The 23,837-nt window shown below is 44.9% G+C and overlaps 1 protein-coding gene and 1 long non-coding RNA gene across 3 annotated transcripts in view; one reads left to right on the top strand and one right to left on the bottom strand.

The window, feature by feature from the left end:
* The window catches only part of SLC35F3 (solute carrier family 35 member F3), a 414,885-nt gene that overhangs the window by 73,168 nt on the left and 317,880 nt on the right, over positions 1-23,837 (bottom strand). For both annotated transcript variants that reach the window (XM_024252548.2, XM_024252542.3), the window contains one exon: positions 18,557-18,881. In XM_024252548.2, the coding sequence (XP_024108316.1) occupies positions 18,557-18,881 (325 nt within the window). The remainder of the gene's footprint in view (positions 1-18,556; positions 18,882-23,837) is intronic.
* Positions 9,649-23,032, top strand: LOC129060922 (uncharacterized). Its single transcript, XR_008527815.2, has 3 exons — positions 9,649-10,452; positions 17,796-17,929; positions 18,450-23,032. It is a non-coding gene; the product is annotated as an uncharacterized LOC129060922 (long non-coding RNA).

Here is a 23,837-nt window from a genome sequence, read left to right on the forward strand (position 1 = left end):
ACATATAGTTTCTACCTGGCTGTTGTTCCCATCATTATCCTATTGGGCGAAAGGGTCAAACTCAAATGATCTCCTAATTGAAAATCATACATCCACTCACCATGCACTTTCCTTTCATAAACTTCAGGATGCCATGGTTACTTTCTCTTTTGTCCCTGTAACCTTCACTCACTAAGCAGTTTTTCCTTGTTGGTCAAACCAGTCCTTGCTATTTCCTTTACCTCTTGAGCAATGAAATCATCCTAAAGGAGGTCAGAGATTTATTACAGGACCAGAGTCTAGTTTAATGAGGCATCCAGCATTGGTCAAGATGTCGAAATACCCCATTACTCTTAGGTGTTCCTTTCAGACTTTGTTGGCATTGTCATCTGTTCCAAGCAGGAGGCACCTCAAGCCTTCATTTGCTAGGGGATTGCTATGGTTTCATTTGTTCGGTCCCTCCAAATCTCAGGTTGAAATCTGATCCCCAGTGTTGGAGGTGGGGCCTAATGGGAGGTGTTTGTATCACAGGGGCAAATCCCTCATGAATGGCTTGGTGCAGTCTTTGCAGTAATGAGTTAGTTCTCACTCTATTAGTTCCTGTGACAGCCAGTTGTTAAAAAGAGTGTGGTACCCCCTCCTCTCTCTTTTTGCTTCTTCTCTTGTCATATAATCTCTGCTTCACCTTCCATCATGAGTGGAAGCAGTCTGAGGTTCTGACTAGATGCAAATGCTGGCACCATGCTTCTTGTACATCCTGCAGAATGATGAATCAAAGGAACTTCTTTTCTTTGTAAGTGACCCAGCCTCAGGTATTCCTTTATAGCAACACAAACAGGTGAAGACAGGGGCCATTGCCCCACTCCATTTAGCCTCCTCTTTGCCTTTGCTTCGTCCTAAACAAATTACTGTTTTCTAACTATCATAGTCACCAATGTCCACATATTGTATCTCTTTTTAGCTCACAGTTCCATCTATCTCTTATTTTATTTTGAATATTTAGTATCTTCAAAAATGTGCTTCTTAGAATGCTGGCACAGGTGTTATATTCAGTGGAAAAGAAGGTCTATTACAGGGCCTATAATTTCCTTCTCCTCCCATATATATTTCTAGCTTTTTTCCTAGTTTGGTAAAATATGCTGGGAGACACAGCATACTGTATACTCCCTCGGAGGGTTCCGGTACATATTAGCACTTTAAAGAGTAAGGAGTTCTGCAGTCAAAAACTATACATTCCACAAACTGCTTTGACCACAGAAGCTTAATTAACATGCTGCATTACTAACACTGTGTGGAACACACTTTGGGGGATGCCGCCTCAGGGCTAGAAGCACAGAGGTCTGAGTTATTATGCCCCAGACACCTGTGCTGTCAATCATCCACTTGGGCTAAAGTGTCAAGTTCACCCTTGAACGATAATGGTAAGAGACCATTTGAATTCAAATTGGCTTATTTACCCTTAGGATGACTACATAATTTTGGGGACCCAATTTTACTTGCAACAGAATAAAAATGCAGGGCCCTGACCAGGGGTGGGGCAGCCAATCTCACCTTCCTACAGGACCCCTGCCCCAACCCACAGCAGACCAGTGACCACCCCTCTCCTCCAGATGTACGTGGTACTTGGATGAAGGTGGGCAAGAAACCTTCACTGACTTGCCCACCAAATGTGCCACAAGAAGTGGCATAAGGAATCTGTTCAGACCCATGGGATAAGGGGGAGCTTCCTCTCCTGCCTGAGGGTTCACACACAGCCCGGCCTCCTTCAGGCAAGGCCATGAAGAATTCCTCTTTCTCACTAGGGAGGATGGAAGCTTCCGTATGGGATAGAGGAAAAATCTGTGAAAGAAGCCAGATATGTGTAAAGGGGTAGACAGAAATTGAGCAGAAGAATATGACAGTATACACACCTGGAGCTGGTGATAAGGATGAGATCATCCATGCAAGGTGAGCGTCCTACTGAGTGGGTAGGATACAATTTCCTCGCTCCTAGCCCCAGCCCTGCCACTCCCAGGAGGATACTGTGTTTTCCATTTACGATTAGTTGGTGAATCCCTGCAGAGATTCAGGAAATCCTGACTTACTCGCTGGCCAGCGGGTTGCTTCCTGGGGTGCATTCCCTAAGGTTCACTCAGAGCACCTGCAAAATCTACCCCCTCTGGATTTGCTGTACAAGTAAGGGATTCCAACAGAAGAAACCTAGAGGATCCCTCACACATATCTGAAGGTTTTCCTGGTGGCTGTGCAGGTGAGGTTTTCACCTGGCTTTCACTCTGAGTAGGGGTCCATGACTCTGGAAGGGCAGGGAGTGTGGGAAGACACCTTGGTCACCTAAGTGGCAACAAGGAACAGAGCTTGATTTCTGTGTGGTGACATGGTGCTTCTGGCAGGAACAGATTTGTATCTTGGGGCTTAGCCTCTGATCAAGAGGATCTGAAATAAGCCTGGGAAAAATATGAGTGCTTTTTGAATATAGCCAGAACAGCTCTTCTTGAATCTCTTTTCCATATGGCATTTCTTTATGTGATGTTTTTCAATTAGAAGGAAGTGTTCCTCTGCTAAATACCCCTGAAACCAAAAATGAACCAGCTAACCAACCCACCAAACAATGGACCAGCCAACTGACCCATCAAACAATGGACCAGCCAACCAACGCACTGAACAATGGACCAGCCAACCGACCCACAGAACAACTGACCAGACAACCAGCCCCCCAAACAATGGACGAGCCAACCAACCTACTGAATAATAGACCAGCCATTCAACCCACCAAACAATGGACCAGCCAATCAACCCACTGAACAATGGACCAGTCAACCAACCCACTGAACAACGGACCAGCCAACCAACCTACTGAACGATGGACCAGCCAAGCAATCCACCAAGGAATGGAGCAACCAACCAACCCACCAAACAATGGACCAACCAGCCAACCCACCAAACAATGGACCAGCCAACCAACCCACCTAACAATGGACCAGCCAACCAACCCACCAAACGAACAATGGAACAGCCAACCAAACTATCAAACAATGGACCAGCCAATCAACTGACCAACCCAACAATCAAATGACAAAGTTTAAAACCATTGCTCTATTATACACATATGCACACACAGACACATGCATACATGCACCCACACATTCACATAATTCCACTACTCCCTGCCACACAGAGTTTCTCTTCCTCTTTTTTTTGTTTCAAGCACCTAGCACCCAGCCTTCCCATACAACTTGGCCTTGGAACTATTTAAGACACCATTGCTGGTGCTCAAGTTCCCACCTGTTTGGTTTCACACCTTGGTTCCAGGTTTCCAGCCCCATGAACTGGTAACTGGGTCTTGAACTTGGCTGTGGTTTCTGCTATTTTGAGACCATCACACCCTGCAGAGTCTGCCACCTCCTCTATGCTGTACCTGACTCCTAGGACAGCACCATGGTCTGGCCTTACCCCCACTGACACCATCTGACTTGAACACATACAGCAGCTGACAGGGCCTCCCAATTCTCAGAGCACTCAACCTACAGAGCCACAATAGCACTCTGCTCTGCTGTTCTCACCACTTCTGGGAGTGATTTCTTATTCATGCCTTAACTCAGCATATGGCTGTTTCTGTTTTACGTGTGGTTTTTATTAACGCTAGGTCCCCTGGCAGTTCAGTGCATAAAAGGACATGACTTGGGTTATACATGACTGTGTTGTCAGTGGCCTGCATTACTGTACTTCTTGGGCACTATTTGCATAAAAATACTTCACCTGTTCAGAAGGGGAAAACATCAGTATGGAAAAAGGAATCCAGAAGATTCGTGGACAGAAAACACATTGTGTGTTTGCTCTTATCATTTGGCAGCTCGAGTAGTTTTCCACTCTCTGAATAATTTATTATCACTTTTATTAGTCCTCTCTATCCAGGTTGATATTATTTTCTGCTTTACTGATACAGGCCCTGCTTCTCAGAGAAAGGAGACAGCAGACGCTGCAGCTGAAGTCTGGGGGAACCTGGGTAGGTCCCAGGGTGTCTAGAAGGGCTTGAAGCTAGACCAGCTGCACCCAAAAGCTTGGGGGTAAATCAGGGTCCTGATTGCTCTCTGGGGTCAGGTTAGAGAAAGTGAACCACTGCTTCCCTGGTAGAATTCTCCATCTGGGCCACTCCTCCTGCCTCCTAAACCCCAAGCCTCTGCCACTGGCAGCCTTTCCTAGCCCAGTAACACATCTTCCTAACAGAAGCCAGTGTACTACTCTCTCTAAACACCACTTTTGCTTCAGATGCTGTGGAAGATCATATTTTCCAAAGGTGGTAGCAGCAATACCTCCCATTCCATGTACTCTTCCCCGAGATGATCTTGCCACCCTCCAGTCAAGAGGCAAAGTTGATGTCCCCCTCCCCCTTGAAACTGGGCAGGCTCGTAACTGCCTTGACATAAACTATGGTGGAAGTGACATTATGTGACTTCGAGGCTAGGTCCTAAAAGGAATGGAGTTTCTGCTGTGTCCACTGAGGCCTCCGGGGCTCTGAGCTGCAACCATGAATGCAGTGTGATTACCACGGACCACCCTTCCTGTGAGGAAGCCCAGGCCATAAGAGGCCATGTGTATACCCTCAGGTTGACAGCTCCAGCTTAGGTGGCCCATGACAACCAGCATCAACCTCCACACATTGGAGGAAGACAATAGATGTGTCTAGTCCCCAGCTGTTGAGTTGCCCCCTCCAGCACACACTCTAAACATCATGGAGCAGGGGAAAAGCCATCCCTTGATGCCAACAAAGGAGTTGTTAATGCCATTAAAGTTCAGAGTAGTTTGTTAAAGACTAATAGTAACTGAAACAGATGTAGGTTCTCAAATCCCATAGCAGGAAGCAATCCCATTGCTGCATATTTATCCAAAGGAACATAAATCAGTATCTCAAAGGGATACCTGCACTCACATGTTTATCACAGCACTATTCACAACAGCCAAGATATGGAATCAACTTACGTGTCCATCAATGGACAAATGGATAAAGAAAATGTGGCATATATACACAATGGAATACCATTCCGCTGTAAAAAGGAATGAAATCACGTCATTTGTAGCAACATGGATGGAACCAGAGGTCATTCTGTTAATTGAAATAATCCAGGCACAGAAAGAGAAATACTGCATGTTCTCACTCATGCAGGAGCTAAAAATACTTGATCTCAAGGACATAGAGAACAGAATGATAGGACCAGAGACTGGGAAAGGTAGGTGGTGGTAGAGGGCAGGAGTGAAGAGAAGTTGGTTAATGGGGACAAACATACAGTTAGATAGACGAAAAAAGTACTAAGAAAAAAGACTAGGGTGACTATGCTTAGCAAACAATATTTTGTATATTCAAAGTAATGAGAAGAGAGGACATGAAACGATATCAATGCATAAAAATGACAAATACTCAAAGTGATGGAAACCCCGAATACTGACTTGATCATTACGTAGTCTATGCATGTAAAAAACACATTTACACATAATATATATTTTATATCGATAAAAAAGTTAGCAGGACTTTAAAGACCCTAAATGCACAAATCCTCTAAATTCTTCTCTTCCAGGACTCAGTGAGTTTTAGGAACTTGTGAAATTCTAGCCAGTATAAATGTGGAATTGAAACTTCCTGAAGATGGGTTTTTACTCAGTTCAATCAGATGGCATAATGGAACTTCCCTTGTGCTAGTCTACTAATTTCAGACCTGACTAATTTCCAAAAAAAAAAAAAAAAAAAGTCTGATAATCAAGCACTTCTTTTTCTAAAACTTACTTTGTCATTCAAGGGCTCTTTCTGAATAGGATTAGTTTATCATTCTGGATGATAGAGGAACAGCTTATTATAAGGACAGAGGGAAATGATTCCTGCATTGCTCTTTGGAGATTGCCTGCCAAGAGCTGATCTTAGCAAGTCTACTCTGACTGTGAACATGATATTGATATTACCACCATTGCTCATGGATAATTTCTTCCTTCCCCTGACCCCTTTCTACCAGCACCCCACCAGGCACTGTGCAAGGTGCTGGGGATATGCAGGTGAGCAAGACAGACATGATCCCTGTCCTTGTGGTGTTCAAAGATTGACATTTTCTGTCCAGATACTCTTTAAACATTTTTATTATATTCAGAATAAAAATAAAGCCACATGGAAGCTTTTGGCCAATAAGGATATCTAAGTATGCATGGTGGAGGATGTAGGCTCTCAGACTGACTCCAACTCTGAGCTTGTGGGGAGAGACGGAGATCATACTAATCAACGTCATGCTAGCTGTTACGCCAAACTCTTCAGTTCAGAGGCTTGGCACACAGAAGTTTAGTTTTGATTCATGTTATTGGTTGACAGGTGTCATTTCACCCGTTGGTGATCCTTCTCCCACCTTGCAGCTATGCCATCCCTTGAAGCTTGGGGATTCTGTGATGTGGCCAGTGGAACGGGGAAGTGGAGGAAAATGCCCATCTGCTTCTTATCTGTCTTGCTTGACTCCTAGCCATTTGGAGGGAAGTCACTTAGCCCAAGTTAGATGCCAGGGGAGGCTGGCAGATGTAGTAGTTTTTGGCTGCACAGCCCTCCCTGCAGCAACCCTGCACTGTAGCAGGAGGAGCATGGATCTTGGCTTCAGAGGTACCCATCTCTGTCTCAGAATGATGTGGCTTTGCAAAGTCAAACGGGACACCAGTGGCTTGCTTAGGACTCCTGAGAGCTGAGGGCTTGGCCAGGAAACCTAGAAGGTGCCAACCTTCCTCTTTAGAGAAGATCTATTACACCTCCTACATCCTCTAAAAGGATTCTGCAAAATGCACGTTTACATGTGTCCCTCAATCTACTTTGTGAATTCCCTCCACTTGCTACGTGGGAGAAAACATCTTTACCAAGAGACAAAGGCACTTTCTAAGTTGGGCATAAATACACCAACTTTCATCCAACTTTAATAACAGTTGGTTATCTAATAATAAAGTGTTATTGGGGATACGCAGGTAAGCATACCCCCAGTAACACTTTATTATTTTTTTTTCTGAGGCGGAGTCTCACTCTGTCGCCCGGGCTAGAGTGCAGTGGTGCGATCTCTGCAATCTCTGTCTCCAGGTTCAAGCGATTCTCATGCCTCAACCTCTCGAGTAGCTGGAATTACAGGTGTGCGCCACCATGCCCAGCTAATTTTTTTGTATTGTTAGTAGAGACAGGTTTCACCATGTTGGACAGGCTGGTCTTGAACTCCTGACCTCAAATGATCTGCCTGCCTTGGTCTCTCAAAGTGCTGGGATTACAGGCACGAGCTACCACACCTGGCCAAAACAAAACACTTTTAACCAATAAGCATTTGGAAGACCCATTCCCCCCACTCCCCAACTAATTCATAGCAAAATACTGACAAGCCGGTCTCCATTCTGTTGGCGGAACACTTAGTCTTTCTTTGACAAAGTTCTCCTCTGTTTTTCCCTCGGAGAAACATGTAGCAAAATAATGCTATCTAGTGTTTCTAATGATGTGTTCCTGCAACAAGGGAGCTTTAATATCCAGTGCTTTTAATTTATTTTGTTATAAATTAATAATGTATATATGATTGAGAGTAACTCATTAAATGTAAGTGTCATAAAATACGGCACTTAGGTAAGAAAAGCGTGAAACGCTTCTGATGCACTCGTGAATGTTACATTAAGTACATAAATCATCTTTGTTTTCTCTCTGCTCAACAAAGAATCCAGCCTAGGAGGTGAATGTAATTAGTATAGTTGTATTTTAAATGATCCAGGAAACATATGAATAGAACTTGCCCAAATATCAGAAAAGGGAAATTACTCTGTCCAATTGGATTTTTTGTCTTTTTTTAATGAACTCAGCTAGACAGTATGAGGCGTGGCCACAAAAACCAATATGCACTTTAAATAATTAAGAGCTTTCCAAGAACAAGTTCACCAGCTGAAAGACACAGTGAACCCACTCACAGCCGGAACTTCTCTTTGAACGGGATGACCCAGGCTGGAAAACGCATCAGAGGAAGTTTCCTAGGGACCCTCCTTGTGGAGCCCCCTTCTCTTTTAGGACCAGACCTAGAGCAGGTTGGGAAGTGGGTGGAGGGCAGGCCTGGCCCAAGATGGGATAGGCATGTGGCCCCATCTGTTCTGGCTCATGCTTGAAGTAGACACAGCTGCATTCTGGTGAAGTGGAGGCTGACTCTACGGAGCACTTAGCACAGACACTGGCTATCCAAAAGCATATGATTTGATTTTGGTTTAAAAATCCAGCATAGCAATTTCCCGCGATTCCTGTTCCCACTGGCTCCTGGTTCACTAGCCAAGGAAAGCTTATCTGGAATGTGATATCACAAAATAATATGGGAGAGAATGCGAGTGCCAAAAAGCCTTTATCCTGTGGCTCAGTTAGAAATGGATTATTACCCAAAGAAATATGGCATGTGCAGAAAGGCCATCAAGGAAGACTGGATGATGAACAACAATAATAACCACCACTCAGGTAATCATTGACCAGCAGCAGGGGTAGCAGTGACCACTGTTACTGCAGCACTGACCCAGGGCCATGTTCCAGGCGAGCTGACTTGCACCCCAAACCTTGAAGCCCACCGTGTAAACAGGCATTATTGGCTCCATTTTTTTTTTTTTTTTTTGAGACAGAGTGTCATTTTGTTGCCCAGGCTGGAGTGCAATGGTACAATCTCAGCTCACTGCAACCTCCACCTTCCAGATTCAAGCAATTCTCCTGCCTCAGCCTCCCAAGTAGCTGGGATTACAGGCATGCGCTACCATGCCCAGCTAATTTTGTATTTTTAGTAGAAATGGGGTTTTGCCATGTTGGTCAGGCTGGTCTTGAACTCCTGACTTCAGGTGATCCACCTGCCTCTGCCTCCCAAAGTGCTGGGATTACAGAAGTGAGCCACCGCGGCTGTCCTGGATCCATTTTTAAATATGAGAAAATGGAAGCTGCAGGAGTCCTTACAAGTAACTTACCCAAAGTCATGTGGGGTGTAAACAGTGGATCTGAGAACTGGAACAAGCCTGAGTCAAAGCTCAGGTCCCTTCCCTCCACACGTGGTCTCATTCCTTTCTATATCCCTGGAGCCTCCTGTGCGTACAACACTTGTAGGTACTCCTGTGCCGCACGTGGCAGGAAAGTGGGCTAGTTATTTGGGAAGGCCGTATAATGTCTGTTTCTATGAAGGGCAGGGTGGTCGTTCCAATTTAGCTAGGATTTGTGTACAATAAAGGCAAAAGGGGTGCCAGTGGAAAAGAAAAGAAAGAAAAGAAACACATCTGCTTTAGCTTCTGCATGGCACTAGCATGTTTTCTCCTTTTTGCTTTTAAGCTTTTGAAAAATAAAAAGCATCAAGAGCTTGACAGGACATTGCTTTCTAGACAAATGGATCACCTCACATTTCCATCTGGCTTTCAGCTCATATCCTGGAAGGTCATGACAATGATAAGTTCCACATCAGTTCTCTGCCCCTCCTGTTAGGACTTGTCTCAAATCTCATCTCTGCCAAGAAAGGCTCCTTTCTCCTGCAACAGCCTAAAATAATGACAGGGCACAATGCTGTCCTTCTTGCTGTGGGTTCCAAATCAGCTACCTGGTTAATCTGAACTGAATCTTCATAAGGAAGAAGACTCAGTTACCTGGGGTTCTACTATGTTATCATCATCATCATTATTATTTTATGACCTCATCATCATCATCATCATCATCATTTTAGGACCTCTTCCTTGTCATTACCTTTTCTTTTTTTTTTTCAGACAGGGTCTCACTCTGTCACCCAGGCTGGAGTGCAGTGGCATGATCTTGGCTCACTGCAACCTCTGCCTCTTGGATTCAAGTGATTCTCCTACTTTAGCCTCACAAGTAGCTGGGACTACAGGCACATGTCACCATGTCCAGCTAATTTTTGTATTTTCTGTAGAGACAGGGTTTTGTCATGTCTTGAACTGGTCTTGAACTCCTGGGCTCAAGTGATCCAACTGACTCAGCCCCCCAAAATGCTGGGACTACAGGCATGTGCCACCACGTCCAGCTAATTTTTGTGGGAGACGGGATTTCATCATGTTGGCCAGGCTGGTCTCGAACTCCTGGGCTCAAGTGATCTGCCTGACTCAGCCTCCCAAAATGCTGGGATTACAGGCATGAGCCACCAAGCCCAGCCCTCCCCCTCATCATTTTATGACCTCATAATCATTATCATTATCATCATCAACATCATTTTATGACATCATCATCGTCACTTTATGATTTAGAGAGAGCAGTAGGCGTGGTTTGAATGAGTTTTGGTAGCCACATCAAGAGTCAACCAAAGATGGTTAGGAAATCCCTGGACCAAGAACAGTTTGGAACTTTATACACACTGTCATGTTTAATTTTGTTCATTTCAAACACGATCTACACAGGAGCTGTGGGAGCCCACAGGAGGGGCACTCAATCCCACAGTAACCTTTGGAAGTGGGAATTAAAGTATCCATTTTTCTCAGGTAAGAGCTGAGACTAAGAGCTTTCAGTTGACTTACCTATGACCATGTTGCCAAATAAAGGAAGAGCTGAGTTTCCTGCCCAAACAATCTAATGGCAAGCATATGTTATTATCATCTATCACAATGTTCCAGCATGAGCTAGTAGCACTCCTACCTCTGTTGCTCCAACCTGCCCAGGCACTTTTTCCAGGTTCCTTCCTATAAGGAGAGATAGTGCTGACCCACTTCTTTTCTGCTAGTATTTCTGGAGAGGTCTGAGGCTGCAGAGCACAGGGCTCTCTTGCCCTTTCTCTGAGCATCTCTGGACTCATTGATAATATCAATGAGTTGGATCAGAGAATCCTCAAAGTCCTTTTTTGATTTTTCTAGGTCTCTGTGCAGATGATCTTTTGCTAAATGTGGTGAGATTTTAAAGTTTCAATGTGCCTATCGGCTGGCTCACTAGTCTTGACTCAATGATGAAAAATCACATGGAAAATAAGAAATGGCTCCACATTTCTTACATTGGGATAGAATGGGGTGGTGCCTGAGCATACTGGTTACATCCTGCAAATCCGTACACACTTGTGACTTTTGTATGCCACCTACATTGGCCCTCCTCCTCATCTGACCCGCACAAAGATTAACTGATCCTCAAAATCCACCAGTTGAAGGATGCCCCTCTGGGAGACCATCCTTCATTGCTTCCCACCTTTGATTTCACTGTCACACTGATCTTGCAAATACTCACAGGGACCATGGCACTTAAGCTAAAAATGTTACCAAATCCCTTGTTGATAATTCCAGCCTCAGGTATCATGACCCCACAAAAGTCATAATTACACTCACATGGCAGTTATTTAAATGGCTGTTATTCTTCAAACCCACACTTTAAACACAAACATGAGCATTGGAACTGACCTTTCAAAGAATTTCAGTGAAATTGAAATAACATTGCTATAGCTGAATAAGACAAGCTCTGGAATTATAAGGTTATAAGACAGATAACCTTCTTAAACTGCTAAACTTCAAAGCCATATCCTTGATTTCTGTTCAAAGATGAATAGCAATCTCAGATAATTGGGATGTGGGATGGCTGAAGTATAGAAAAAAAGGAGATCAAGAGGTAATGAAAATGTTCTGCTTGCCTCAGTGAAAGCCTAAAAATCCTTGTAGAAAGAATATTCTGAACTTGTCTGTAGGGGTGTTTGGCTGTCACTGAATTTCACTTGGATGAAGCCAGCATATGTTAACTGAGATGTGGTGGTGGGGTGGGGGAGATGCCAGAGGAAAAATAAATGAGCTAATCTATGAATACCACAATGATAGGATGAAAGGGAAGACTCTATAGAGTGGTGGGACCTGGTGTAAACTCAGGAAGGCGATGTCTCAATCTGGGGCACGTGGACAATGTTCTGTTTCATTTCACCACTGACGTATTCTTGAATATGGCAAGTGTTGTCTTAAAACAGGCAGAGACAACCCAAACCTATTCAGCCTCCCCCATCTCATTTCTTCCTTTGCTGACACCGGTGCCCATTATGACTTCTCATTTATACTTGGAGCATTGATTACATGATTTCCTGTGGCTGTACCAGACATCTGCTACTCGGCTGGCTACGTGTGTGTGTGTGTATGTGTATGGGGCACGGTATTTTGCCTTAGGCTAGCAAAATCTCCTGGCTATACATGAGGATGTGTATGCATAATTGCCATTATTCACCACCACACTCAAGCCATGGGCCAAATTACAAACTGCAGTCTTCCAATATTTTGTCAATTTTTTCTAAACCAGTTACAAAAATAAACACACAAACAAACAACAAAAACATCAACTGTAAGAGTTCCGAATGTAGCTCATCATTTTCTGGGTGGATAATTCTTAGAAATCAGACAGGAAAGGCTGGGTGCAGTGGCTCATGCCTGTATTCCAAGCACTTTGGGAGGCCAAGGTGGGCAGATCGCTTGAGAGCAGGAGTATGAGACTAGCCTGGGCAACATGGCGAAACCTCATCTCTACAAAAACTATTTAACACAACAACAACAACGAGGAAGAAATCAGACAGGAAATGAGACTGCTATGAGGTGGGAGGAAGGTTGAAGGTAAAGGGCATTTCCACTTGCTCTTGTCACTGCTGTATCCTCAGTTCCTAGAACAGCACCTGAGACAGAGAAGGTGCTGGAAAGATTTTGTGAATGAAGTACTATCTCTCTCCTAGGATGAGGGGCCCTGTCACCTTGTTTCCAAAGGGGTCTTACTCTATAAAGAACAACTGTTGATAGGAACAACAGGCTGGAATGTGTCTGGGGCTCAGGGTAAGAAATGCATCAGCTTTCTGAAATGTGAGGCCTGACAGCAGGAAGGCAGGGAGATGCTGGGCATCGCTAATTAGGGCTCTCTTGGCAATGCCTTAGCATTCACCACTGTGCCTGAAAAATTGTACAAATATTTCCTGGAGAGGATATTCCCCATGTTTTCAGAACACTTGAGTTTGGTGAAAATGACAATTAAAATGCATTTTATCAACAGAAGAGTGTGATGTAGTCTCAAAAAGTTGACAGTTCAACAAGTTTTATAATACTTCAGGATTCACACTTAAAGTTCTTGCTACTGCTCAGAACTAGGCATCCTGTCCCCCAACAAACAAACACCTGACAGTCATTCCACCTCTTATGTGAAATGGGACCATATGCTGTAGCCAGTTAGAAAATTAGTACCATGAATCCTACTTTTGAAAGCAGCTCTGATTATACCAAAAACTTCTGGAGGCTCCACTTGCCTAGAAAATAAAGCCCCAAGTCCTTGATCGGGCACCCCAAGTCCTTCCTATCTGGCCTTCAGCTGAATTTGGAGTCCCAAGATCTACTGTGCCCTGTCCTCACAGCCAAAGTACAGCCAAGCCAGTCTGCCCTCAGCTCTTGCCCCACTTCCTCCTTATATATATATATATTTTTAAATAGGAGACTGTCTCCCACCCAGTTGTGAGTTCCTTAGGGTCAAGAACAACAACTGTCATCCACATCTGTCCACGTGCCCACATAGATATCAAAGAAGGATTTGTTGACCTGGATTGACCTCCAGCCTTGTCCTTCATTCCATTTTCTATAGAGTGGCAGCAGCTGCATTTTGAAAGATCCAATCTGATCATTGCTTCCATGACTCCTGCTGATATTCATACTGCAAGTGAAACTCCTCAGCATAGTGTAGGAGGCTTGCCAGCATCTGCTCCGCCTAACTGCTGGGTCTTCTCTTTCACCTTACCCCAATTACATCCCACATCCTAAGAAGAGCTCCGTGCTCTGTGTCCAGCCTGTGTCCTTTACCCAGGCTACTGTCTGCTTAGAACGTTCTTGACCTTCTCCTTCAGCACCTAGAGAACCATCTGCTTGTCCTTAAATAGTTTCTGGCTTTTTTTTTTTTTTTTTTTTTTTTTTTGAGTCAGGGTCTCACGCTGTTACCCAGGCTGGAGTGTAGTGGCTTGATCACTGCTTATTGCAGCCTCAACCTCCCAAGGCTCAGGTGATCCTCCTGCCTAGTCCCCTGAGTAGCTGGGACTACAGGTGCACCATCACGCCTGGCTAATTTTTGTATTTTTAGTAGAGACAGGGTTTTGCCATGTTGCCAAGGCTGGTCTTGAACTCCTGGGCTCAATCAATCTGCCCGCCTCAGCCCCCCAAAGTGCTGGGATTACAGACATGAGCCACCACGCCAGGCCCTAGCTAACTTCTTCTAAGAAACTTTTGTACCCTGCCCCAGGACAGGTGTATCTGGGCCTTCCTCCACTCTCAGCTCCCTTGCATACACCCCCACCCTGTTTGGCTATCTGACTCCCTTTCCAGGTTTTGGGCTCCTGGAGGACAGAGTCCATTTATCTTGTATTTCTAGTGCATTGCCTAGAGAAGATGCACAGTAACTATTTTCAGAACAAAGCTCCAGATTGCAACTGCTCCACTCTGCTCTTTAGATTTTAAATGGCCGATGAATGTTACAGCTGCAAGACCCGATATGGTTCCTGCGTAAGTCTGGGTGGCAAGGTACACACACCGGGCCCTTGCAGGGTTTAAGATGAAAGGCATCTAAACTGCCCTTTTCCCTTTCTTGGCTCTACTGTTGCTCAGAATATCTGAAGCAGAATCAATTGGCTGGCTTACAAAAAGCCTGGAACTACAAAAGGCAGAGAAAAACATCTGTCACCACTGCACCGTTCACTTTTTTTGGCAGCCTCATGATAGCAGAAGGTCTCAGCATTTGCTTTTGAAAACAGGTCGTTACTGCTGCAAATTCCTGGAAGACCTTTGAACAAGACTGAAAATGCCCCAGATCTGCTCCAGCTCTGCTGACCTCTTAGATCTGAAAAGCTGCATTCGTGTTCCAGGGTCAGAGGGGACAGGAGGCTGTGTGTCATCACACATGTGCTCAACAGTCTCTCCCAAACACAGACCTGATACAGCCACTTCCCTGTGCCTCCCCTAGATGCTAGGTGGTCCAGGAGACTGCGGTTCCCAAGCACCCTCAAGCATCTCATGACTGAAGCCCTCTCTGAGTTCTGGGCACTATTGCTTCCTCAGAACATCCCTGTGGCCAGCTTCATTGAGAAACAGGAAAGATAAGGGTTGGGCTGCCTATCATATTGGAGAAGGAAGCAGCTCATTGTACTCCTAGATGGTTGAGTGCTTGCTGGGAAGACTAAGGCAGGGGCTGAAAACCCATATGAGTTAGGCTGAGAGGTTTGCCCATTCACATCTAATTCCTGACAACAGTATCTGATCATGAGAAGCCCCGATCAGTGTTCTTGTGTGCCCTGTGAAGGCACTAGGGCCACAAGTTGATTTCTTCAGGACTGACACTTGCATGCAGCATAGGGGTCGGCACTCTCATAGTTTAAATTGGCCACCACAAGGCAGCTAATGAACAAAGCATGGGCAACAGCCTTCAGTATAACCCACAGAGGCTATTACAACACAGTACTGGTTCCTCGCATTTACACAACATGTTACAGTGTATAGGGCGCTTTCATATACAGCGTGTCATTTGATCACACAGCAGTCTTTTGTACAAGACAGTGCATATATCATCACCTCCCATTTACAAATGGGCATCTGAGGCTCTGAGAGCTTTGAGGACTTGCCCACGGAGCCTCCCGTCATGAGTGGCAGAGGACCAGGGCTCGAACATCCTCTGGGGCTCAATGGAGTCACTCATCAGTTCTACATGGTGAGGTGAGTCCTAGTTCTAACATTTGGTAAAATCAGCAGCATTAAAAAAAAAATCTGTAGCTGGAACTCAACAACTCCAGGGCATTTACAGTTAAAGTGCAGCCTGTGGGCCACCAGCACTAGGATTCCCTGGAAGTTCCCTAGAAAAGCGGAATCTCAGATCCACCCAGACCCACTGAATCAGAGTCTTCCTTCAACAAGACCCCAGGGAGCCTCACAGGGCATTGCAGGTTGCGGAGCTCTGTGCTGGGGAACACATGCCTTCCTCTCTCTGCTCTAGCTTCACCTTGGGGAAGCAGCTCAGTTGAGGAGGGTTTAGAGAAAAGAAGCTTCCATCTGATTGCCTCCTGATAACTGCAAGAAAAGCTGCTGTATCCATCCAGCTCCCCTCTTGGTGAGCTGTATCCATCTAGCTCCCCTCTCTGTTCATCTCCTTTTCTTCCCAGCTCCCTGCTAAACACTTTTAGCCAACAGACTCATCTCCTCAGACAACTCAAAATCTTCTCTCTGGCATTAATTTTGATAAAGCATGAAGATGGAAGATGTGATTTCAGTCTTCCTTGATCTCTGAGAATCCTGAAGTCTGTTTAAAGTACTCCCAATATGAGTTGTGACAGAATTGTGATTTCCTAAGGAAGGTCTGTGATGTTAAAATTTTTCTCTCCTTTGGTCTCTCTTCACCCCTCCAGTGGTGTATATGGCTTGATTGACATGCCTAATAATTGGCTGGTAAATTAGCAGCTCTGCCTAGCCACGGGGCTAACACAGCTTACAATCAGAAAACAACAAACAAAAAACAAAACAAAACAAAACAGAACAAAAAAACTTTTTTAAAGAGCTGGAGCAGAATGTGATGACAGAAATTGGGAAAGCTTTCAACCAGGTTCACCAATAAAATTGGGATTATCCTCCCTCTTTTACATTGTTTGCCAGTTAACAGGGCAGTCACCAGATTTTTTAAATGATTCTTTTTGAGCACTTTTTATAGGAAGACAATAGGTTGAAATCAAGGTGCTGATGTTTTTCTATATATAACCAATCTTCAATAACCTTTCATTTTTTCCTACTTTGACCGTATAAGCACCACTTGATCTTGATTCCATCTGTGTGGTTTTCAGCACAATAGTTTAATGGTGCCAGGCCTGCCCTAAGTGGCTGGCGGTGACAGTCTTCTCTCCAGGTAAGTGGTAGCCATGGAGCACATTTGGGACAACAGCCAGTGTTACCACTTGGGGGGCCTCTTTCAGCCTGTATGGTTGAAGGTAGCAGGAAAGAAGCATTTCATCTTCTCTCCCAACAATTCTTGATCAAGAACATGCATATAAGCTCACTTTTAGCATTTCGTTAGAGGCAGTAGCCTACCATCCTAATCAGTTTTAATGAAAGGCTAACGCCTAATTACAAATTAAATACACTTAGGGATACTTAACTGTTAAATACATCATTTACTAAATATTAGCTTTTCTCTGGGACTATTTTACTCTTGCCTTTGGGACAATCTTAGGCCCTAATGATTTGTTTCCTTCTGTTTTTGGCTTCTATTCAGAAGAGGGTGCATTAAGTGCCTCTTTAGCAATTTCTGGCTGGTCCACGAGCCACTGGTTTAGGTCAATCCTGAGGATCAGAATTCTTTGCACCAAATCCGTTTCACTAAGAGGACATGTGAGACTGGCCATGTGATCCTATTCAAGCTCCATCAGAGCCCCCTCCTCCAGAAATCGTGCTCTGATTTACAAGTGGGTCTTTTAAAGGAGCCAGGCCAAATTCCCTCTGAACATTAAAAAAGTATCACACCTGTACTTCCAGCTACAAGTTTACAGGGACAAAATGGTAGATTTCCAGAAAGAAATTCTGGTCCGGGGTAGACCTTCATTTCCAAACCTCTTTGTTCCTTGGACCCAATGATGTTTTTAGTTATCTTGTATCTTCTAAGGGGAACTTCAGGACATAGCAATCTTACGGGGGTATGTGTTTGGCAGGGTGGGGTGTGGTGGGGAAGAAGGCAGTGGTGAAGGAATGAAGACTCTTAAATCCTCAATTTCTCCTCACCTCTGGGACTGATAAAAGACAAGTTTCCAAGGCCTACTGTGTCACCTTGGCCAGCATTCATTTCTGTTTTTGTTTTGTTGTTTTTGTTTTTTGACTAGGCCTGACTTGGGACAGCCCTTGACATGGCCCACAGAAGGCCTCCACTTTGGGGAAACACGAGATGCTCTTATTGGCGCAGATGAGCGCCACGGGTCAACACCTACAATGTGACTCCCGGGGAAGGCTGCGTGAGGTAGGGGTTGAGGTCAGGGTTTCTGGCCTCTTTTTGAAAGGGACGTCATTCCAATGGACTTCATTTGAGAAAATATAGTCAACAAAGTCCAGACACTGCTTTAGTTTTGACCATCACACTGGGAGATATTCAGACTCCTGCAATTACATACCCGAAGGGGGGGCGGGGCATGTCTTGGAATTAGAAAGAAGGTGAGTAAGGAAGTCTCCGCAGCGAACATCTCCGCGAGGGAAGTCAGCTACAGGAAGCGTCCGAGTGACCTGGCTCCATGGCCTTGCGGTCCTCACCCTAGCTTGCTGGGGGATGAACTGAGCTACCCAGTTCTCCCATTTCTAAGCTTTCTGGGGACCTACTACTTGCCGTCTCTGGAAGATGCTGCTGCCTGCTTTTATATAAAAGGGCTTCCAGGGCTGAGGGGCAGGAGGCAGAGGAAGGAGGCGTTCACTACCCAGGATAGAGAGAATTCTGCTCCCGACCCCACTGAGAGAGCCCGTGCATTCACTGCAACATCTCTCCACAGGCTCCCACCGGCTCATCCAGCGCCTGCCACCAGGGGCAGCTCTGCAGAGTCACCGCTGGATGGAGCAGCCCCGGGTCAGGAGGCCTCCTCATGCAGGACGCGCCTACCTGTATCGCTGCTTCACGGACTGCTTCTCTGTGGACTTGCAGACGTGCCCCACGTAGTACAACGGGAAGAATAAAAAGTTCCAGTTGGTGGCAAACCACGTGAGGGTGAAGGGCGCGTCGAACTTCCTGAAGGTCAGCTTGGCGAGCTGCGTGGAGCCCGCCCACGAGGAGCACACGCACAGCACGACCGCCACGCCCCAGAAGATCTTCTTGAGCTGCGCCCGGGAGCACGTCCAGCAACGGCGGCTTGCTCTCCCGCCGGCCTCCACCCCGGCAGGTGCCTGGGCCTCCGCCGGGCCCGGGGAGTCCCGGGGGCGCTCCTCCCCTGGGGAAGAGAAGGGCGTGGTTAGCGGGACCTGCAGACCTTCACCCCTGCACTTCGCAGGGCGCTGCCCTGCAGCCATTGTCACCACCAGCTACCTGGGGGCTGGGGGAGATAGCGGGCGCAGGGGCGGCTTCCAGGATGGCTGTGTGACACCAAGCTGCAATAGAAAACGTTTGCACTGGTTTTCCTATCCTTCAGAACCGCGGCTCTCCAAGTGTGGTCCCTGGGCCGGGCAGTGTCAACACCCTTCCCCGTCCGTCCCCGGAACGTGTTGGAAATGCAGAATCTCAGGGCTCACCCCAGACTCCAAAATCAGAACCTGCATTCCTCAGGTGATCTGCGTGCTTTGGGAAACTCTTCTCCAGAACACACAGAGCAGCTGAAATATCTCCACTCTCATTTATGTCAGTTGACGAGTACTCACGTGCTCCTGGGTGCGGGGCAGTACTGGGGGCTGGAGATTCCTACAGGGGGAGGTCTTGACCTCTAAAAGGTCCCAGTACTTTGACAGAGGTGGCCTGTTACTTAAAGGCACAGTTGGCCAAGACTGTCTCCTCTTATTTTGTACGTACAGCAAAAATAGACTTCGCCACTCTTACTTTTCTATCTGCTTTAACTGGCTTCCTGCTGATAGCCTCCAGTCCCACTTCGAAGCTTTACTTAAAAACCACAACCTCTGGCAGCTGGTGTGTGAAAGGCCCAGACACTCCATTCTAGAGCGGTGTGATTTCTGGAAACCAGGCTGCAGCCCAAAGCTTGGCTCTGCGGCAGTGTTGTTCCCACAGACCAGAGGAAGGTGAAAAGGCGTTATTTTCCACTGTTTGCTTTTTCATTCACGATTGTGTGCGTGTCAGTCAGCTGGAAATTCAAACAAAGCTGTAGCTTGTGTCGGGTGTAACTACGGATGGATGCAAATTTCCAGAAGGCAGTGTACTTGCCTTTTATAATGATGTTGTGCCTGGCACCTAGCTGAATGGAGGCACACTAGTGCTAAGAGGCCATTTTCACTCTAGGGGAGGAAATGAGTCCTGAATATATTGGGGTCAAACGTGCTTTCTCTACATTGTTTAAACTTAAATAACTTTAATAACAAACTGAGTTTTGTGTATCATACTTTCCGAAGCATTATGAGTCTATGAGGCAAAATTGTGATTCAATGTAACCTGTTTTTCAGGTGTTAGCTAATATCGTTAACCACCAGCTGTGCTGTATCTGTTTTAGCCAAAGATAAACCAAAGAATTACATGGCTAGTCAAAGAGAGATAATGTACTTTATTGGGCCAAATTCTGTTTCACACCATCTCTATTGTGCTTCATTACTTGCTTTATTAATAACCTCCCTCCTCTTACTTTTAATGTGCTCACATATCCGAGTTGAAAAGCCCCTGGAAAACCAAATGTCTCGCCACCCTCTGAGCTTCTGACAAGCCGTCTGTTCCTGCATGGGCTGCAGGGCAGAAAGATGTGGAGGACAAAAAGGAAGATTGATTTCCAGCCTTTTGGGGGATCTGCATGCTTATGCCCTCCTACCAGGATCTCCTGACTTTCCTCACCGTGAATTCCCATAACTTAATGCAATTGCAGTTTCAGACAGAAGCATGCACATTTCAATTTACACACGGATTACCTGCCATTTTGAATTAGCATCTGCAGCTGTTCATTATCGGGATAATTTGCAAGGAGTGTTGGAGGTTAGAGGGGTTTGTCACTATTAGCATCACTGTCAAAAACTCATCCTTAAAAGATGATAGTAGAGATGAAAAAAAAGTTCACAAAAATAAAATGAAGCTTCACAGTAATAACTTCCAGTGAAAGAATGGACTCCAAAAGAGGCTGAATAAATTCAGCTCACAGCATGTTTCTTCATCGAATGTTTTCAATATAGCAAATTAAGCTTTAAAACTTAGCAAACTAGGCAGTGATGCTGCATAGCTTTTACAATGAAGGAGAAAATCATCAAATCATGTAATTTGGTATTGCTAAAATGTTTCTATGGATTTGGATTAAAGAAGTTGTTCTTTAACTTTGTAACCTCTCTGGATCTTCAAACCAAAGGAATATGAACAAAATACAAACAAAATTAAGACACTTAGAACTAAACTCACTACTCTGTTATGTGAAAACAACCACATATAAATAGAACAATGTTTTCCAAAATGTAATGCAGTTAACAGGCATTATAAGAAAAAAATATTCCATGCTTGGATAGATTTGAAAAACACCAAGTAGAACAGACAGGTTCCTTTGCTGTAGGAATACTCAGGGCCAATGGATATTGTGAATTTTCAAGAGGCTGCTTCCCATATTATTTAAATGTGTAACACCTGTGGTAGGGAATACTGTACTCTGGAACATACTTTGGGAAACACTGGAATATACCCATAAAGAATAATAGACAACCAAACCTCATTCATTGCAAACCTCCCACTTCACTATACTGTGTCTCTTTTAATAATAATAATCACTCATCAATTTCATTACCTCATTCTTCATACTGCTAAACATGTCGCACCTCGTATAAATAAAAAGTATTCTTTATACATACATCACAAAAGTGCTAAATAGTAAAAAGAAAAAGCAATTTTTAGTGATGTTAGCACTCAGAGATATCACAATTGACATTTGCTGCTGTATTTTCCCTAGTCTTTTGTGTCTGTGCAACACACACACATACACACACCCCTCTCAGCAGAACCATGCCCCTAGCACAAATGGACACACAAACCCCCCCACACACACACTGAAAAAATGGGATCACACTGTGTTTTTATCTTTCATTTATTTAATCTAACTTATAATGAACGGCATGCACTTTTTACATCTCACAGGGCTATGTATGGTGCAATGCATCCTCAGAGCCTTTCAATCAGACAGGAAATCCCTGTGAAACATGTGCCCTGTGCCAAGAGCTTTGGGTGGTCTATAAATAAGTGTAAAGCATGATTACCATCTTTCAGGAATGGACAGTCTATGTCAGAGTGATGAAAGATCCATGAAGGAATTACAGAACAATTATGTGTAAAATAGAGATTCTGACTATATAACAGGAATTCTGCAGAGAGCGTGGCCACTGTGCATTGAGATAATAGTGAAAAGAATCAGAAGAGGCAGGTGGTTGGCCTGGGCCTTGGAGGATAGAACATGAAAGTAAGTAAAATAGGAGTAAAGTTCAGGGTCGGGAATACACATGACCTGGAGGGGCAGTGAGGATGGTGGTGAGATCTGAAATTCACTGCCACCTCGTCACTCTGCAATGCCTCATCTTGCTTTGGTTAGACATGCCACAGGAGAAACTGCCAGGTTTGCTGAAGGGACTGGAGCAAACTCAGATGTCAACTGATCCTACTTTATTAAGGAAGTGCAAGCCACAACATCCATAACAAAGTAATATAATCAGTTGAAGAATAAATGTAGAGTGACACAACAATTTTGCTTAGCAGATGCATTTATTTTCTACTATTGGAAATGCAACAAATGCACCCCACACTTGACATCATTTCCAGGGTCATTTTCAATGAACTGGCCAACTGATGCTCAAACAGATTTCAGACAGAAGGAGTTACAATGAGGAAGGCTATATCTCTTTTTAGAAGCCTTTCAAATCTTCTAAGTGTAGGAAACTTTTGTTTCCTCCCACCTCCAAAATTTCAGGTAAAGTGTTGCCTTTGTTTGATTTCACTCCTTTATCACAGTTGAAAGAGGCAGTGCCGGCTGGGCGCGGTGGCTCACACCTGTAATCCCAGCACTTTGGGAGGCTGATGCAGGCAGAACATGAGGTCAGGAGATCGAGACCATCCTGGCTAACATGGTGAAACCCCGTCTCTACTAAAAATATGAAAAATTAGCCGGGCGTGGTGACAGGCGCCTGTAGTCCCAGCTACTCGGGAGCCTGAGGCAGGAGAATGGCGTGAACCCGGGAAGTGGAGCTTGTAGTGAGCCGAGATTGCGCCACTGCACTCCAACCTGGGCGACAGAGCAAAACAAACAAAACATCCATCTCAAAACAAAACATCCATCTCAAAACAAACAAACAAAAAAAAAAAAAAAAAAAGAAAGAGGCAGTGCCTCAAGGAAATCAATGCCAAAATTAGCCTCACACTGTTTACTGCCACAGCTCCTGGGACCATTAGCACACAACTAGAAATACTATTTATGTCACCCTCACCTTCACTCTCCAACACCCCTTCCCCACTAACAATCCCTCTGTTTATGATCATCTTGTGCCTTAAATGCTAATCTTGTACTTTAGCCAGCAGTTCTGGGAGCAATGCAAAGTAGATTATACACTCTGGCCCAATGCTCGTGCTGACAGATGCTGTAATTGTGGATTCAAGCATCTCCCTGAAGCTGTGTCACCTCTAAATTCTGTTTATGCTACTTAATTCATCCATAAATGCTGGAGGACAGGTAGGTTCATCCCAGTTCTGTTGCCTGAGTTGCTTCCATTGAGCACGTGTGTGTGTGTGTGTGTGCGTGCGTGCACGAGTGCAGGGGGAGTGTTCTTTTGTGCACTTTGTATACTCCATGACATGGTGACATGTAACCATGCCGGTGTGTGAGCTTCCATTTTAGCCCTGTCTTAGTGTCCTGAGGGCTGTCAGGCAATTTATTAAAACTGCATCAACCCCACCACCTGCAAAATCACACTTTTGGCTTGTGACCAAAGACTCTTGACCAAAGAGAGAAAGGATTCACACTCTTTGGTTAAGCAGAAGTAGTACCTAGAGGCAATGTCTGCACAGCAGAAGGAAACTCAGGTCACAATGGGTGAGCTGAAGGTCGAGGTTGGCTACCAACTCATTCAAGTACCAAGGTACATCCTTAGTCCCATGAGCTGTCCACTGCTTAGGCCTGAGAAAATGATGAATTGGGTGCTTTTTTTTTTTTTAACTTAATGTAAGTCACTTCCACAATGAAAAGCAAGAAAGACTGGAAAGTCATTCATTCTCATCTCAT

The sequence above is a fragment of the Pongo abelii genome, chromosome 1 (genome assembly GCF_028885655.2).
Source record: "Pongo abelii isolate AG06213 chromosome 1, NHGRI_mPonAbe1-v2.0_pri, whole genome shotgun sequence".
In the NCBI taxonomy this organism is placed as follows: Eukaryota; Metazoa; Chordata; class Mammalia; order Primates; family Hominidae; genus Pongo; species Pongo abelii.